The following is a 19835-nucleotide window of genomic DNA, read 5'->3' on the forward strand; positions in this document are numbered from 1 at the left end:
TGAAATCACTTGCACTAAAGTCTTTGAAAATGTTTCAATAATGCTAGTGGCATTCTAGAATTAAGTCTACTTTAGTCAATAGTGAAAAGGAAAAAATTAAAAACATTATAGTGTGTGTGTGTATCTTTATATTCCACTTTTACCACTTACAGTTATAGTCCTTGCCTATTCTAATTGATAAGATAATTATTCAAAGTGACATTAAACAGTGATTCAAAGTGCAATTCATAGCAAAATAAACAACAGTTCAAGTAATATAAAATAGTAGTTTATATGTTTGTACAAAAGGTTGTGAGTGCAGATCTAAATTAGTTAGCAATTCATAATTGGTTTTAAAATGTCAACATTTGAAAATGCTTAGTTTCATTTGTGTGCATGAATGAATACAAATTCATTTTGAAAGTCTTGCATGGTTCAAAAAAGATAATTTTGTTTTGGTAAAAATGAGAAAAACAAATGCACAATTTTTTTTTTTTTTTTAACCTGAGTTAGCAGAAATAGTTAATGCTTTGTGAGACTACCTGATTGAGTAGTTGTATTCAAAGTAGAGATTTTCTTGATGCAGTGCAGGTTGAAGGACATGTGTGTGCGATGCAGTTTGGAACAAGCTGTGGTCAAATTGTCATATGAAGGTCCTGTGTAAGAGAAATTTGTCATTGCCTTTAGCATTCAGATTACTTTGTCTTCTTTTGAATTCTGTATTATCTTGTAGTATCAAGATTTCTATGATGTAATTGTTTATTTTTAGAATAACATTGCAGGGTAAGTGAGTGATCAGATCTGGCCAATTTGAACATAAAACGTGTAGAATATTTGGGCTGGATATGGCTAGTTTAAATACTAAAAGGCTCATGTCTTGTAAGTGGGCTTCATGAGTGGAAAAAGCTGATGTCAATGTGACATTTTTTTTTATTATTATAATATGACCTGTTTATTTGGTAGTTTGTAGAGAAAAGCAAAATTCGATAGTGCTGGCAAAGCTGTAATGGTTGGTAAACTAAACTGCATGATTAATCTGAATAACTGATCTGCGTACCTGTTTGATTGCTGTAATGGTCAAATGAAAATTGAGAGATGTTTGTATCTTATCAGGGGACTCTGTAAAGGTGAGAGCTGTCAGTGAAAAACCACCAAAGAGCATGCTATTGAGGTATGGCTTCAAAAGGCTAAAGTGTATGCTTGTGGTAGTAGATTGTTTGGGTTCATTTCCAGTATAACTCTGACTTCCAAAGTGGGAATAGCATGGAATGTTTAATTCAGAACATAAATTGTTCAAATTCATGTTTTAAGATCATCATGAGTGGCTAACAAATCTGTATTCAAAGGAAGATAGCAGTTTTAACAGCGTACTTTTTTTTTTTTTTTTCACAAGAAGGCAGACTGAATTTCATTGTCACCTTGATAGCAAACTGGTTAACTTGTTGCTGCTGTTGATTCTACAGTCACTGAGTAGCCATGATGACTGATTCTCAATTATGTAAGCTTCAAATCGAATCTGTGGTTGCTAGATCATATCATTACCCTGCCATAAACATACTTTTCCTTTTTCTTAAACAATTCACTATACCCTAAAAAGCGATGAGTTGTGTGTCATTACTAACTGTAAGGACTGCAGGCTAGAGAAAGGAAGTTATGGAGGCTTCAGTTTATCTTAATAGATAAAAGAATTAAGCTAATTAAGTGGGAACATTTAATTAAAGCTATGTACATAGTAAGCTGTTTGACATACATTAATACATCACATTTTCTAGGGTATTTTGTTAAATATAAATGACTACACTCTGTGAATCATAGCATTGCCAGTTATAAGTTTCGAAGGGGGCTAGCATGGATTCACTGCATTTCTGCCAGCAAGAATAACAAGGGATTCTCAACTGGTGCAAGGAAAATCATTTCTAAAAGGGCCATTTTCTCATTTTCTCACTAATGTTTATATTCTATATTGATGTAAACCAGTGGAAGATATATAAATATGCCAGGACCCCTGGACTGGTGGTACGTAGAAAGCACTATCCGAATCGTGGCCGATGCCAGCGCCACCTCGACTGGCTTCCGTGCCGGTGGCACGTAAAATGCACCAATCCGACCGTAGCTGTTGCCAGCTTCGCCTGGCACCTGTGCGGGTGGCACGTAAAAAGCACCCACTACACTCACGGAGTGGTTGGCGTTAGGAAGGGCATCCAGCTGTAGAAACATTGCCAGATAAGACTGGAGCCTGGTGCAGCCTTCTGGCTTCCCAGATCCCCGGTCGAACCGTCCAACCCATGCTAGCATGGAGAACGGACGTTAAACGATGATGATGATGATGATGCATGGCTGTGTAGTTAAGAAGTTTACTTCTCAACTTTATAGTTTCACATTCAGTTCCACTGTGTATCATGTCTGACCAACAGGAAATATTACCTTGCTATGAAACAAATACGGGTTGATGACAGGCAGAACATCCTTCTGTAGAAAATTTGCCTCAATAAACTCTGTCCAAAGCATGCAAACATTGTAATGCAGAAGTTGAAATGATGATTAGTATTACCAATCATTTAACAGGTAATTTTGGAAGTACACTTTCGCCATTATAGGTAATATCAGGAAAATATAGTTGCCTGATGTTTTATCACGCCTTCCCACTTTCCCATTCATGACATGGGAGCAGTTTTGAACATAATTTCTACTGAGTTTGCCATTTCACTTGATTTACACTAAAATTGATATGCTGATTTCAAAACTACAGTCAGTTTTCTTCCATCATGTCAAACTTTTTTCTACAGCTTACTCTCTGAATAAGCACAATAGTATTGTTTGTCTGTATGCAATAGGGCTGGTCAGCTGCTTTTATTATTTTATTGATAACACTGAAACTTTTTAAAAATAAATTTTGACTTCCCTTGCTTTTTACAATTAGCCCTACCTAATTTGATGGTGCTGGATTCAGAAATGCCTTTAGAAATTTTCTATCGTGTCAAGTTTTTTTGTTAAACTGGAATGAATTTGTTTACTAAAAAATGTTGATTTTGCCACTAAATCTGATAGTATAACAGAAACTAACACAAACCAAATAGTACTTTTATTGTTTAACAAACATATTACACAAAATGTTTAATTACACATTTTAGGATAGATATTCCAGCGCCGCTTCGACTGGCTTCCGTGTTGGTGGCACGTAAAAAGCACCATCCAGATTGTGGCCGAAGCCAGTGCCACCTCGACTGGCTTCTGTGTCGGTGGCACGTAAAAAGCACCATCCGAATCGTGGCCGAAGCCAGCGCCGCCTCGACTGGCTTCCGTGTAGGTGGCACGTAAAATGCACCAATCCGTCCGTGGCCGATGCCAGCCTCGCCTGGCACCAGTGCAGGTGGCACGTAAAAAGCACCCATTACACTCTCGGAGTGGTTGGCGTTAGGAAGGGTATCCAGCTGTAGAAACTTTGCCAGATAAGACCGGAGCCTGGTGCAGCCTTCTGGCTTCCCAGATCCCCGGTCGAACCGTCCAACCCATGCTAGCATGGAGAACGGACGTTAAACGATGATGATGATGATGATTTCTGTCAAATATCCAAGGAGTGAACTTTCTCTTTACTGCTTTGTATGAATAACTTGCATCATGACATTCTCTTTGCAGAGACCACCTGTAGCCAGCCATCATGTTTGTGCTCCACCTACCTTGGTGACTGCACAGGAAGTGCACTTTTGTGCTCATGTTGTAGCCCAGTGCTCAAAAAACTGGTTAACAGGGTCTGCACATGTTCATAATTTGATGACTTCCTGTTTCCCAGGAAATTAGGCACAACTGCGATAAAAGAATTCCATGTTTCTTTTTCTAGGTCAGACATGATCTCCAAAACCTGTTCATCCTGTAATAACCTAATCTGTATGTAGCCTGTCAAACCCACCAGCCTTAATTTTCTCATAAGACAAAATTGGAAACTTTCAGCTTAAGTATTTGAAGCTGTCACTGTCTCTGTGTTTCAACACATGTATTACACACAATATGGGGTAGCCAGACTTTATTTTGATCACCCAGTTTTATGCTAAAGCAAGCTTCCTTCACAAAATGGGATTTTGTTTTACTGCTTAGGTAAAGTGTAACATCCACAAATATAGCAGAAAACATCAAGGCTGTTTTTGCATTTTCTTCTCTCACAACTGACCATATTTTTGAAATACAAAACATATTCGAGTCAGTTGTCACCTGGGAAAAGCATTTTCAGAATTGTTGGCAGGAGTGGCTGTGTGGTAAGTACCTTGGTTACCAACTGCATGGTTCCGGGTTCAGTCCCACTGCGTGGCATCTTGGGCAAGTGTCTTCTACTATAGCCCCGGGCCGACCAATGCCTTGTGAGTGGATTTGATAGACGGAAACTGAAAGAAGCCCGTCGTATATATATATATATATATATATATGTGTGTGTGTGTGTGTATGTTTGTGTGTCTGTGTTTGTCCCCCTAGCATTGCTTGACAACCGATGCTGGTGTGTTTACGTCGCCGTAACTTAGCGGTTCGGCAAAAGCGACCGATAGAATAAGTACTGGGCTTACAAAGAATAAGTCCCGGGATCGATTTGTTCGACTAAAGGCGGTGCTCCAGCATGGCCGCAGTCAAATGACTGAAACAAGTAAAAGAGTAAAGAGTAAAGAGTTATAAAGTAAGCAAATGCAGATTTGTGATGGCAAAATTTCATAAAGAGCATATGTATCATGTATCTACAGCTCTTTGACCATACTTGACCAAAAGTGACCTTAACCCATGTGACCTCACAATTAAAACATTAAGGCGACATTCAAAATACCAATTTTCATAAGAAATAGTTAAAGATTCAACAAAACATGTTTCACCTGGTTTACAATGATAGTCACACTAAATCAAGCACTGCATGATTATATCTGCTGACAACTTCCACAAATATGAGACAGGTATGATGTCAAGGATAACAGAAATGTGGTGTTTGTTAGCATCTAATTATATAAAGGACATTTCTGTCATCCTGACATTTAAAACTGGTCAGGTTGAAAATAGTGAAAGTTGCTCAATGGATGCATTTTATTTATTGAAAATACTTAACTCTTTTGTTACTGTATTTATTTTGAGATGCTCTGTATTTCTTTCAAATACTTTCAATATAACAAAGAATTTAGTAAAATAACTTAGTTATCATTAAGCTAGTGTTAGGAACATAAATTGTGACTAAGGTTTGGTGGAAGATTTTAATTCAAAACTTATGAAAACTAAACATTTGTACTCAGAGCCAGAGCCAGTTTCAGCCGGGTTGGTATCAAAAGGGTTAAATTATGACTTTGTTTTCACTTTTGTAATTGCATTTTCTTTAAATGACATTGAAAAACTGTATGTTTTCAAAATAGATCCATACATTGGTCTGCATTTGATGAAGCCACATCTCTCTTTAGAAATGGTGACAACACCTGAAATGTTGAAAAATAAACATTTGAGTTTGTGAAAAATCTTGATGTGATAGAGCAAAATGGATTTCAGTTTTGGAATCAGCACTCCAAAATTAGAAGAAAATATGTCTATAACACTAGACAAAACAAAATTATGTGCAATGTGTTTGTTGGAAGCAGTATAGTTCCTATTAAAATGTATTAATGTTCTCATGTATGTATTTAAGCATTGATTGCTTTAAATAAATTTCCGAGAGCTTTTTTTTTCAAGATCTTTGTAAGATTTTCATTAATCGCTTAGAGACTTAAGACTTGCTTCTTTATTTCACACACCCTTTCACTCTCCTATCAGTCACTCCCCCACTACCATCTTGATGTTATTCTTCTAAATTTTATCAACATAGGCGCAGGATTGGCTGTGTGGTAAGTAGCTTGTTTACTAACCACATGGTTCCGGGTTCAGTCCCACTGCGTGGCACCTTGGGCAAGTGTCTTCTACTATAGCCTCGGGCCGACCAATGCCTTGTGAGTGGATTTGGTAGATGGAAACTGAAAGAAGCCTGTCGTATATATGTATATGTGTATGTGTGTGTGTGTTTGTCCCCCTAGCATTGCTTGACAACCGATGCTGGTGTGTTTATGTCCCCCATCACTTAGCGGTTCAGATAAAATAAGTACTGGGCTGACAAAGAATAAGTCCCGGGGTCGATTTGCTCGACTAAAGGCGGTGCTCCAGCATGGCCGCAGTCAAATGACTGAAACAAGTAAAAGCGTAAGAATATAAACACAATCAGTTTCATCGAAAACTTATTTCAGTGAAATTTTATATAAAGATATGTGTTTTTCAGAAAGTTATCATTGCCTGCTACCTAGCCTCATATGTGCACTCATCCTACACCTATTACATTAACACACACACACACACACACACACACACTCTCTCTCTCTCTCTCTCTCTCTCAGCATGGCTGGAGAAATCAATCAACTAGCACATTGACATTTATATCAGCTGTTATTATATAGAGACACATAAACATATACAAAACTCCACAAAGTTACTGCTTCTTTACTTCTTCCTACCAACTACTTGTCAAGTTTGTTCTCCTGCTTAAACTACATTTATGTGTCTGTGTGTTGCCTACACTATGTGACTTTCAGCATCTTTACTATCCATCTACCACTGCTTGTCAGTTTTAATGCTCTCCCCTCTCAGACTTGAACTTTTTATGTTAACTCTCTTTGTATCCCTCTTTTGCTCTCTCTCTCTCTCTCTCACACAAACACACACACACACACTTTGTACTAAGTAAATTGTAACTGGAGAGATCAACCAAAAACCAACATTTATATCAGTTATATATATGGATGTGTGTGTGTTCCTATCATCATCATCATCATTTTAACGTCCACTATTCTATGCTTGCAATGAGTTGGATGGAGTTTATTGAGGTAGATTTTCTATGGTCAGGTGTCTTTATCACCAACCCTCACCTGTTTCTAAGCAAGGTAATATTTCTCCTTGGCCAAACATATTCTCGCTGAATATTGAAAATGAATGATACTGCTTGTGTGACAGTAACACTTATTTTACAAATATTATATGATACTAGCAGTATCGCCCGGCGTTGCTCGGGTTTGTAAGGGAAATAACTATAAAGAATTTTTAGAGAGTTATAGCCAAAAAATAGCAAAAAAAATGCATTAAAAATGGGGAAAAAAATTATGGTAAATTTTTTTTTTAATCATTGACTCATCGTAGACATTTTTAGAGAGTTACTTCCCTTATATAATAGCGAAAAAATGCATTAAAATGGAAAAAAATGATGGTAAATTATTTTTTAAATCGTAGACTCATCGTAGATGCGCGCTAATACCCAGAAGGGCTCGATATGAATCACGACTATAAGATACCCGGTTTTGGTTAAACTGCACCGCAAAATGTGGAAGTAGTTAGGAATCTAAATCGTAGGAGACAGACACACAACCTTACTTTTATATATAACGATTAAAAGAAGGAGACAAACATTCATATACTCACAGTCACACACATATATACATATATGATGAACTTCTTTCAATTTCCATCTATTTTCACTAAAGATAGATATTAGATATATCTAAATATGTGTAAAATATCTAGTCTCAACATGTTAATCTTCTATTATAACTATTTCAATACACCTGTTCTTACTGACCCTTATATTATGGCCGCTACTGTACTTACATAGTTGTTAACCAAATGGTTAAGAAGCTAGCTTTGCAACCGTGAAGTCTTTAACTCATTTCCATTGAGACTCATATCTTGTGAATGAAACTGGGTTGACAAAAACTGTATAGAAGCCCATTTGGATTATATCTATATCTCAGATGTACAGCTTTGTCATAAACTGTCAAGCTAATTCAACCTGTGTATTATTTTAATGGTACGCATGTCTGGGATGCAGTTAGTTCACTAGTAGCTGATCCAATTTATCCAAATAACTGAATATTCATTGTAGAAACCAAAAGATCCATCTGTGTATACACATGCATACTCTTTTACTCTTTTACTTGTTTCAGTCATTTGACTGCGGCCATGCTGGAGCACCGCCTTTAATCAAGCAACTCGACCCCAGGACTTATTCTTTTGTAAGCCCAGTACTTATTCTATCGGTCTCTTTTGCTGAACCGCTAAGTAACGAGGACATAAACACACCAGCATCGGTTGTCAAGCAATGCTAGGGGAACAAACACACACACGCATATATATATATATATATATATATATATATATATATACACGACGGGCTTCTTTTCAGTTTCCGTCTGCCAAATCCACTCACAAGGCTTTGGTTGGCCCGAGGCTATAGTAGAAGACACTTGCCCAAGGTACCACGCAGTGGGATTGAACATGGAACCATGTGGTTGGTAAACAAGCTACTTACCACACAGCCACGATTGATTTCTGCATATCAAATTCCACTCTCAAAGTATTCAGTCCACCTCAGGTTTTCAAAGACACTTGCGCAGTGGGATCAAACCCAAAACCTCTTTATTACAAAACAAACTCTGTAACTACACAACTATGCTACATATTAAATGCCTATCAGAACAAAATATAAAAGTTAGTCCTTTTACGGATTGCATGGAACTCTAGAGCTAAAGTAACTTCAGTTTTTGTAGCATTAAACTAATGAGAGATAAGAGTCTCTTATCCTGATGAGACAATGGTCTATTGCAGATCACTTTACTTGAAAAACTATCTATTTCCTCACCGCTAGTGTTTCCCAATACAAAATCAACCTGAAGCTGTAAGAAACTCATATTTAAGCATTGACCTGAACTTATTTTTATTTTGGCTGTGTGGTAAGTAGCTTGCTAACCAATAACCAACCACATGGTTCCGGGTTCAGTCCCACTGCTATCGCCCCAGGCCGACCAATGCCTTGTGAGTGGATTTGGTTGACGGAAACTGAAAGAAGCCCGTCGTATATATGTATATATATATGTGTGTGCGTGTATGTTTGTGTGTCTGTGTTTGTCCCCCTAGCATTGCTTGACAACCGATGCTGGTGTGTTTACGTCCCCATCACTTAGCGGTTCGGCAAAAGAGACCGATAGAATAAGTACTGGGCTTACAAAAGAATATGTCCCGGGGTCGAGTTGCTCGATTTTAGGCGGTGCTCCAGCATGGCCGCAGTCAAATGACTGAAACAAGTAAAAGAGTAAAAGAGTATGTGAACTGAAGTATTGGTAATTCTTTTGCAATCCTTTATTTTTTCAATATTACACCAATTAGTTTAGCAATAACTGTTTGTATTTGTTGTTTGTATTATCCATTTTTCTATTCAGCTGTATAGTGTTTGGTTGATTAAACTGTTTGATTTAAAGGCCATTAGTTCAAACTACTACCCCTCCCATTTCTGGAACATATTATCATGCTTGGCTCAGTAAACATTATTGAAAATACATAGCATGTCTAATTTATTTGGTATCCCTAAAAAAACTTAATTCAGAGAACAAAAGACAGAGTCAATAATCATATACTTGCTCTTTTCACCACTCACTCCATTCAATTGTTGATTGATTGTATGTATGCATCTGATATTTAAGATGAATGTTTCACCTTCATAATCTCATTACTCTACCATTCAGTAATGATATTAAATTTATATTCAATTGAACCACTTAATTTATTTACTAACCATGAAACAGTGGGAGCCATTTCTCATTTATACATGTGAAATTGTATGACAGATGGCACAAATATATCATCATCATCATCATCGTTTACCGTCCGCTTTCTATGCTAGCATGGGTTGGATGATTTGACTGAGGTCTGGCGAACCAGATGGCTGCACCAGGCTCCATTCTGATCTGACAGAGTTTCTACAGCTGGATGCCCTTCCTAACACCAACCACTCCGAGAGTGTAGTAGGTGCTTGTATGTGCCACCGGCATGAGAGCCAGTCAGGCGGTCCTGGCAACGGTCACCCTCAAATGGTGCTTTTTATGTGCCACCTGCACAGGAGCCAGTCCAGCGGCACTGGCAACGACCTTGCTCGAATGTTTTTTCACGTGCCACCAGCACAAGTGCTAGTAAGGTGGCACAGGTAATAATCACACTCGAATGGTGTTTTAATGTGCCACCAGCACGAAGGCAGCTTGTTGCTCTGGCAAATGTATATATATATATGTGTGTGTGTGTGTGTGTGTGTATGTGTGTGTGTGTGTGTGTGTGTGTGTATGTATAATGACTGAAACAAGTAAAAGAATAAATATAATAAATATAATAAGTAAAAGAATAAATATATATATATATATATATATATTTATATTTATTCTTTTACTTGTTTCAGTCATTTGACTGTGGTCATGCTGAAGCACCGTCTTTAGTCAAACGAATCGACCCCAGAACTTATTCTTTGTAAGCCTAGTACTTATTTTGTTGGTCTCTTTTGCCAAACCGCTAAGTTACATGAATGTAAACACACCAACACTGGTTGTCAAGTGATGGTCGGGAGACAAACATACACACACACACACACACACATACATATCATCATCATCATCATCATCGTTTAACGTCCGCTTTCCATGCTAGCATGGGTTGGACAGTTCAACTGGGGTCTGGCAAGCCCGAAGGCTGCACCAGGCCAGTCAGATCTGGCAGTGTTTCTACAGCTGGATGCCCTTCCTAACGCCAACCACTCCGAGAGTGTAGTGGGTGATTTTATGTGCCACCGACACAGGTGCCAGACGAGGCTGGCAGACGGCCACGCTCGGATGGTGTTTTTTATGTGCCACCGACACAGGTGCCAGACGGGGCTGGCAGACGGCCATGCTCGGATGGTGTTTGTTACGTGCCCTCAGCACGGAGGCCAGTCGTTGCGGTACTGGCTACGATCACGTTCGGATGGTTTTCTTATGTGCCACCGGCACTGGTACCACAAGGATACAAATTCCATTGATGTTCATCTATTTTGATTTGGTTCGATTTGATTTGATTTGATTTGATTCGATTCTCACTTGCCTCAACAGGTCTTCACAAGTGTCACAAGAAGGAAGGTATGCACAGGTGGACTGACTACGTCCCAGGTAGGGGCCACGGATTATGGCTTCACTAGTCTTGCCGGGTCTTCTCACGCACAGCATACTTCCATAGGTCTCGGTCTCTAGTCATTTCCATGGTGAGACCTAACGTCCGAAGGTCGTGCTTCACCACTTCGTCCCAGGTTTTCCTGGGTCTACCTCTTCCACGGGTTCCCTCAACATATATATATATATATATATATATATGCTAGCAACCCAACCCACCCCCATCCTTTGGATGGTGTAAGTTCATGATTGGACTGGGGTCTGATATAGTGTAATTCCACTTCTGCCTATGCTTCTGTCTGTTATGCTTCTGGCAACTGCTGTAGAAGCAGTATTATGAGCATGCAGGAGTTCTTCTGTCTTGCTTGCCCGCAAGGAATGCAAAACAGAAGTTTTTCTGCTAATGTGACTCTTGCTTTTTCAAGGCATCCTATCGAAAATCTGTAATTGAATGAATCTTTAAAAAAACCAATTAAAGTTACCTTGTTGCTGTTTGCAAGCACTAAATATGGTATTTCAACAGAAAAGAATTCCCACAACGCTAAAGCGCACAATTCTTTGCAATGGTATTGTAAGCACCAAATGGCACATGGATGTGGACAGTTGTGAATGAGCATTCACATCTATAAGCACATATGGACAGAGCGTGTTTCGAGAAAAATCAATATTCTATCAACCAAAAGTGCAATAGTGATAAAATGTAAACCCCCAGTGCACTGACATGTAAGCAGAAGATAAAGGGTATTTCAAGGAAATATCACACTTAAGTGCGAAATTTAAATAAAAAGAACGTGCAAATCAGAACGGTTTCTAGGACTTATCTGGAGATGAAAGACAACCAAAACTGGGTTTCCTTTGGGGAAAAAAGGATGCTAGCATAAAAATTACCTTATATTAATTTGGAAATAATGAAAATTCTTTATAGATTAAGTCCGCGTAGCCAGAAAACTTCAAATGGGATAAAGGGTTCAGCAATATGTGATGTTTACCGATAAAGTAGCAAACCTTGTGGATAAATATGGGATCTTTACCTTTTGACCTACAGATGTAAAAAATAATTTTTTGTAACTAAACACTTTTAAACTTCGGACACTTGTAGAATGTGTCATATGAAACATGTTTTACTCTTAGCATTTTTGAGGAAAACTTATATTTATGAAGTTATTTCACGTTAAAGTTCTCGTGTTTTGGTAATTTCAACCAATCAATGATGTGTATTCAGCTGAATAAAATTACTGCTGTTGTTTGTCAACAAGAACTTCCGGTGGTGTAGTTTTCATTTGTAACTGTTATTTATGACAACCCTAACCCTAAAACCTTAAAACCAGTACAAATGCACAAACAATGTCATAAATAACAGTGACAAATGAAAAATACACCTGCCTTTTGACTCTTTTAGTCTTTACTTTATATATGTGTGTGTGTCCTACTATAGCCTTGGGCTGACCAAAGCCTTGTGAGTGGGTTTGGTAGGTAGAAACTGAAAGAAGCCTGTCATGTATATATATATATATGTATGTATCTGTGTTTGTACTCCCACCATCGCTTGAAAAGTAGTTTATTTACCATTTTGATACCAAAGTTTTATTGAAATACATTGTTTTTGTTTTAATTAATTTTAGAAATAATGAAGAACTTAGTAAAATAACTTTGTTGTTACTATACTGGTTTCTGTAAATTGAATTTTTGATGGAAAGTTTTAATTTAAAACACTTTAAAAGTGAAAGTTTGTATCATTGGACGATGGGCGATCTCAGGCAGGTTAGTATCAAAAGAGTTAATGGGCTAAATGCTTTGATATGAAGCCTTCGTTTGAGAGCTGACATTTTTATTTAAACTATTCTACTAATTCTCGTGAAATTCATTTTACTTACATGTATTTTCATTTCTATTTCTTTTAGCACATGATTATGAGCTTCCGTGTGTCAGAACTTCAAGTCTTACTTGGTTTTGCTGGTAAAAGTAAAAGTGGTCGCAAACAAGAACTTCTACAAAGAGCTTTAGGTTTGGTATCTCGAGTCTGTTCAATACCTGTTCAAATAAAAATTCGTGAACTATACAGGTATGTTGTTATATTTGTATCTGTTAAACACTACTATGTGCTTGCTTCACTTATATTTGTAGTCAGTTTATTATACTTCATTCTGAAATTCACTCCTATGTTCTTTTGATTATAGAATTTCATTCATCTTCAAAATGATTTAATCGTTTTGTTTCTGTATGCATATTTTCACCTGCATGTCATAACTTGATGGTAATGTGATTGTTTTAAATATAGGCTGAATTATTGGTGACTAATTCACTTATTAATTCAGAATTGTTAAAGGTGAAATTATAAATTGCTTGATTTTTTCAATTTGCTAAGTAAGCTCTGGTTTATAAAAGAGCTGCTTATGTCTGCATAAACAAGGCACTAGACAACCAGTCAGTATCTAAGTCAGTGGTCTTATCACTGTTGCTGCACTGGGTTCTTGAACAAGCAACTTCACTTTTGTATGTATCACAGAATATTATAATTCACTGCTAACAACAGTGAAAAAGTGATGAGTGTTTTGCCAGCTAAAAGTATTACAATTCCTCTCACGGATATGGTCAGAAGAGGTGTTGAGTCCTATTGGTCTCCTCCATATATCCAACTGTGCCATAGCATTAGGTACAGTCCCTGACTATCAAATTTGGGGCTGAGGTGGGCTCATTTTTTCCCTCTTGGTTTTTGATATATAAAGTAATAAAAAAAAATATTGGAATTTCCTTAAATGATATTCATTTCTCATTTTTCTTGTTTTAGATAAATTGTTAAAAAAAAAATTGTCTCTTTTTTTTTTCTTTTTGACAAAATTTTGTCTATTTACAGTTAAATATTCTACACCATCTCAGTAAAAGACATTTAAATATTTTCATTTTCCATTGTATATATATTTAGTTACATTTCATTTAAATTATATATGAAAGATATTTCAGCAACTCTGAAATTAAATATAGCTGAAGAAATTATTAAAAATATAGAGCACCAATGTTTTTGTGGAATGTAGTGTCTAGAGATGCTTTATAATTGGTTAGAAATAATAATCAATAAATACAAAGTTCCATGTTAATTAAAATAAATATAGAAAATTTTTACAACCGTTATAGTCATATTGATTACCAGCTTCAAAATGGATAGCTTTCCTAGTTGATTAAATTATCAATTGTATATTCTAATCTTGTGAAAGTAATAAGCAACAGTATATTTATATTGTCTGATATTTTGGGTCAAGAAGTTATGTCTAGTAGTTAATCTAAAAATGGAAAATTATCTTACAGAGTAATGTATGCTAACTTAAAGTTAAGATATTTTTATGTCTTAAAATTTGAAAGCCTCTTTCTCGACATAATTATTTTATTCATTGGTTTTAATTTTATATTGGTGCTGCAGGTACCAGTTTTCATTTCATCATATAGGTTTAAGTGAAAATATATTTATCAATGTATAATGTAATAATATATGTTTGGACTTTGAAATTGAAAGTTCAGCATCTGTTGGCTTCCAAGATGTTGCTTTTTGATACCTGAAGTATTTTATTTTATTTTCTTAAATGTTATATATTCACTTTTCCATGCTAATACAGTTTGGCAGCATTTTCAAAACCATAGTTTGTCCTTTATTTAAGAGCATTAATTCTATGTTTGTCATAGGCTTTGTGGCTATGATTTAAGAATTGTCTTAATCATTCATGGTCAGTATGTAACATGCATCCCTCTAAAATCTGAAGTGTGTGTTAATTCATATTTAGAAGAATCTCTTGAATTTATGAAAGACCTTATGTAGTTCTCATTTTCCCTACAAGTGAAGTTCATGCACACACACACACAAGTGAAAAAAGCAATGTACATGCACGCACATACACAAACATTCTTATTTGGCAAATTCAAAGTCTGTTTACTAAATTTGGAATGTACTTTTACAATACTGTGAACTTAAATTAGCTAGCTGCATGAAAATTAATGTGTTTATTTCTCTTCAAAAGGAGAGAAAAATAGAAACTGCTTTTGGAGAAAACGTCTCTTTTCAATTAACAAAATAGCTCATATTGATATAAGACTTCTTATAGCAACTACTCTATAATGCTTTGCTTGTGAACATTCTTGCTAAAGTGAACTAACTTCATATCTACCAGGTATAATAGGCATGTCTCAGGAGTAATTGTGTGAAATTCTCAAATTATTTTAAAATACTTCAATTACTTTGATCTCTTATTGGCAGAATATTGAAGATGGTTCATAAATTTGGGAAGCTAGCCTGCATACATATTTTAAGATATTTAATTTGACGTTACATTATTCTGCAAGTCATGAATAACAGAGTATGAATTCTTCATCATAAAAATAATTCCATTGAAAAGTAAACCAGAATTTTCTATAAAATATTGTTCCTTTAACCAAGGAGATACACTAGCTAAAATTCTGAGTTAGATATATTATACAAGCATGACTGTGTTGTTAACAAGCTCATTTTGCAGTTGTGTCTTTGGGCTCTCTCCAACTGTGCTGCACCTTGGAAAGTGTGTTCTATAACCCTGGGCTGATCAGTGCCTTGAGGGTAAAAGGGTGAATTTGATAGAGAGAAACTGTGTGGAAGACCATTGTGTGTTTGTCTATATATACACCACTCTTGGGGTAGTTGGCATTAGGAAGAGCATCCAGCTGTAGAAACCATGCGAAATCAGATTGGAACTTGGTGCAACTGTCCAGCTTACCAGTTCCAGTCAAACCGTTTAACCTATGTCAGCATGGAAAGTAGATGCTAAATGATGATGACACGTGTGCATACGCATGTGTTTATATCTTTGTTTGTCACCACCACCACTTGACACCTGGTGTTGGCTTGTTTATGTTCAGCAAAAGAGACTGATAGAATAAGTACCAGGCGTGAAAAATATGTACTGAGGTTGATTTGTTCAACTAAGCCCTTCAGTGGGGTGCTCAGCGTGTCAGCAGTCCAATGACTGAAAGAAGTAAAAGATGATTATTGTTTTAAAGATTTTTGTTTTTGTTTTGTTTTCAATTTGAATACTTCTTAAACTGTTCATATCTGTATCATATGACTTCTTAATTAAATTTCTTCATATCTTTTCGAATAGGTGAAATCAAAGATATTTGATTTCAGTTTTGTTCTGATTATTTCATATGTGAAATTTGAAATGGTAGCTTGTGGTTGAACTAATTTTCAAAATATATATTAAGTAGCAGTATCGCCCGGCATTGCTCGGGTTTGTTTCGACCCTTTAGAATTGGAATTTTTGAAAAGTAAAAATTTTGCATTATGTAGCTTGTTATTCTCTTTAAGTGAACATTTTTCTGGTTGAAATACACTGAAAAATGGCGACACAGCAGTAAAAAAATCGTAAATATAGGGATTTTCATAGAAAAAAAGCACCTTTTTGATGTAAATAATTTTTGGTATTAACATAGTTCGATTTGAATTTTTCTTCTGCAGAAGGAAGAGCAAGCCTTCATCTATCATACTCTCAATTTTGGTCAACTTGCGCCGCAGGGTCTTGGGGAGATAGTGTTAGTTGAAGGCTACGAAACCTGCCATACACAGACAACTTCAGCTTTATGTATATAGAGATTTAGTTGTGTAGTGTTTTATGAATGGGATTCTATTCTTCATTTAATTTGACCTAATGTTATTTCATGGGTTGTTAAAATAGATGCTTTATTTCGAAGGCGCATGGCTCAGTGGTTAGAGCGTCGAGCTTACGATCGTGAGGTTGTGAGCTCGAATCCCGGACCGGGCTGCGTGTTGTGTTCTTGAGCAAGACACTTTATTTTCACGTTGCTCCCGTTCACTCAGCTGTAGAAATGAGTTGCGACGTCACTGGTGCCAAGCTGTATCGACCTTTGTCTTTTCCTTGGATAACACTGGTGGCGTGGAGAGGGGAGGCTGGTATGCATGGGCGACTGCTGGTCTTCCATAAACAACCTTGCCCGGACTTGTGTCTAGGAGGGTAACTTTCTAGGTGCAATCCCATGGTCATTCATGACCAAAGGGGGTCTTTACCCTATTTCGATTTTATATAAAATATTAAATGCTAATGTGACACTAGGTTAGGCATTTAAAGTTGGGGGAGAGATACAGTTACTCCACTTAGTGGTTCTTCTGTTACTATCCCTAGATGGATGAAAAGCCAAGTTGATTAGCAGGGTTTGAACTAAATCTGTTGGGGCATATAATTTGTCACCCTACTCTTTCTGTCACTCTGTTCCACCCTACTTTCATTATTGAAAGTCTTCTTTCTTAATTGAAAACTTTTTTGATGAAAGATACTTTCTCTTAAATTCATTGCAAATCAAATCCAGACAAGAGTTCTGAATATTGTTGTAGTAAATATCTCTTGCTTTCTGGGAAGGTTTCTATAATTTCTTCATTTTCTCTTTAAATATATTGACATGTGTTGTCTGATCTCAGTTTACTGTTTATTGAAAGAACAAGGCTTAAATAGTATGAAAAATTTCAAGTTACATCTTTTATTAAACTTTATTAAATTGTCTTATTTAAAGTTTGCTTTAGTTTCTATATATGAAGCCCATTTGCATTCACCTCAACATGCAGTCTTACAAATTCTTGAATGTTTCTAAATTTAGGCCCTCCATATTTCTTTCTGACTTTTTACACAACATTCCAGAAAATTCATTTCTGAAGTAAGACAAAAGTCAAAGTGAATAATAAATTTTAATTTACATGACGTTTGTTGAGAAGGATTTAGCACAAATTTAAATTAAGAATGTTTTTCAATTATATTCTTGTGGTCGTTCATTATTTCACAAATGTTCCATTTCCTTACAGTTGTCTATAGTCAAATGATATATTTTTCTCTACATTAGTTTGTTCAATCGATTTTGTTGAGAGGGAAACACAAAACTTGCTACATTGTAAAATTTTCCCTTCCCTAAATAAGCTATAACTTTATTTTGAAAGCATCTGTAAAATTTATTTAGTGTATATCAATATTTCTTAAAAACAAACAAAAACAGAAAAAATAGTAATGTTATTCGATTTGTTATTAATGTTTCCTCCCTTGTTTTTTAATAAATATAAAAATACTTCTTGTTCAAATATATAGTAAATATTTTGGCTAATTTTAATTTCTGAATTGTGTCTATTGAAACTTAGGTGCTTTTGATGAACTCATTATTTTTATTATCAACTAGATTTTTTTAAAGATTCTTGTTATAACATTAAGCCTATGTTTTAGACATTATGATGTTTGTGTGTATGCATATACCTGTATGTATAATTATGTTTGTGTATGTGTGCAGTTGTGCATGTGTGCTAATATATATATATATACATATACATTTTGGTAATATATATGTATGTGTGTGTGTGCATATATATTTGTGTGTCCAATTGTTTTTTAAATAATGTAAAAGTTATGAATATTATCTAAATATCAACAACTATCAGAATGTTGGATGAAATTTGTTAAAAGTTCTAACTTTTGCATAAATCATCATAGTTGCTTTTAGATTTCTTGTGATAGTGCAATGAAAATTCAGACTCATTTTTTAGAAATCTAGTTGAAGATGAGAACATAGCATTTAAAATATAGCAAATACATTGGGAGATATAAGAATTGTCCTTGTCTAGCAGTTGGTTTGATTTGAGACTTGAAACTGAAGCAATTACTTCATTGAAGAGCTGTTCTGACCAATTAATAAATCAAAAAAGTGTTAAATTCACTTTGAATTTTATTTGATAAGGTGTCAAAAGTTTTGTTAGTCAACTATGATGTGGTCACTGACACAGTTCTACTGTAAGTGTTTGAAAGTTTGTTATAAAGATTAATAAACTTTCTAAGTATTTCAGTGGGAATGTATCAGTGACCAGCTTGCAGTTGTGTGATGAAAATTTTGGCACTAGTTTCATGTTACAAAATAGCTAATGCTGCTTATTTAAAATGTACTTATGTATAAAAGTATATCTAATTAATATCTAAGTTACTCTGTGTTGTTAAGTTCATTTATCCATTGTCTGTCCGTGTCTATCTCACTGTCAGCCAGTTACATTCATATTCCAAGTTGTAGAAAGGGCATCCAACTGTGAAAAACACTCCAACAATATGCAGTTGCTAGTATGGAGTGAAATATATAGAATAGTATTAAATGTTTCAAAATAACTTTATATTAACTGTTTGGCTATAAGTATATAATATGCCAGTTATTGATATTTCTATTATTATAAAGATTTTGTCAGTTTATTCTTTTATTGATTTTCATCAAATGAATAGTCATTTACATTAAATCCATTGTTTTACTTTTCACTAAAGAATAAAAAGGCAAAAAATCACTCAGTATTTGAACTCAGGACATACAGGAGTGTAATTAAATAAATACTAATTTTTACCGATCTACCATTCTCATAAAATTATATCTTTTTACCATGATTTATGTTATTTTCTTATCTCTATTTTCATCATTAATTTTGGAAACTACTTTTAAGTATTTGTATTTATTACTATTTTCTACAACTACATTGGATCATTTAAGAGTTTTTTGTGTTCACACACACACATATCTACTAATAATTGTAAAATATTTTTTAATTCCTATCCTCATTTTCGAAAAATATATTGATATGAGGAAATCAGTTGATTTTATTTCAATGTAAAAGTGTATTTGGATTATATATGTTTAGTTGATAACCTTTCTATATCTAGTATCAGTATATTGGTAATCAATATTTCTGCTAGTTGAAAACTGTTCTCAATATTTTCTGGCTCTATTGATCCAAAATGTATCTAAAATATTCTAGAGAAATTCCAATGCTGTTTCTTATTAAATTGAAAATTGTATTAACTATTTTATCATATATTCTGATCA

The 19835-nt window shown here is 35.3% G+C and overlaps 1 protein-coding gene across 6 annotated transcripts in view; it reads left to right on the forward strand.

The window, feature by feature from the left end:
• LOC115210282 (E3 SUMO-protein ligase PIAS2) overlaps nucleotides 1–19835 on the forward strand; it is a 150395-nt gene that overhangs the window by 42748 nt on the left and 87812 nt on the right. For all 6 annotated transcript variants that reach the window (XR_003881433.2, XR_004998907.1, XM_029778780.2 and 3 more), the window contains exon 2: nucleotides 12872–13032. Coding sequence is in view for 4 of the 6 variants with exons in the window: in XM_029778780.2 (XP_029634640.1) it covers nucleotides 12872–13032 (161 nt within the window). In the remaining 2 variants the exon portion in view is untranslated. The remainder of the gene's footprint in view (nucleotides 1–12871; nucleotides 13033–19835) is intronic.

Source organism: Octopus sinensis, linkage group LG4 (assembly GCF_006345805.1).
Source record: "Octopus sinensis linkage group LG4, ASM634580v1, whole genome shotgun sequence".
NCBI classification, from domain to species: domain Eukaryota; kingdom Metazoa; phylum Mollusca; class Cephalopoda; order Octopoda; family Octopodidae; genus Octopus; species Octopus sinensis.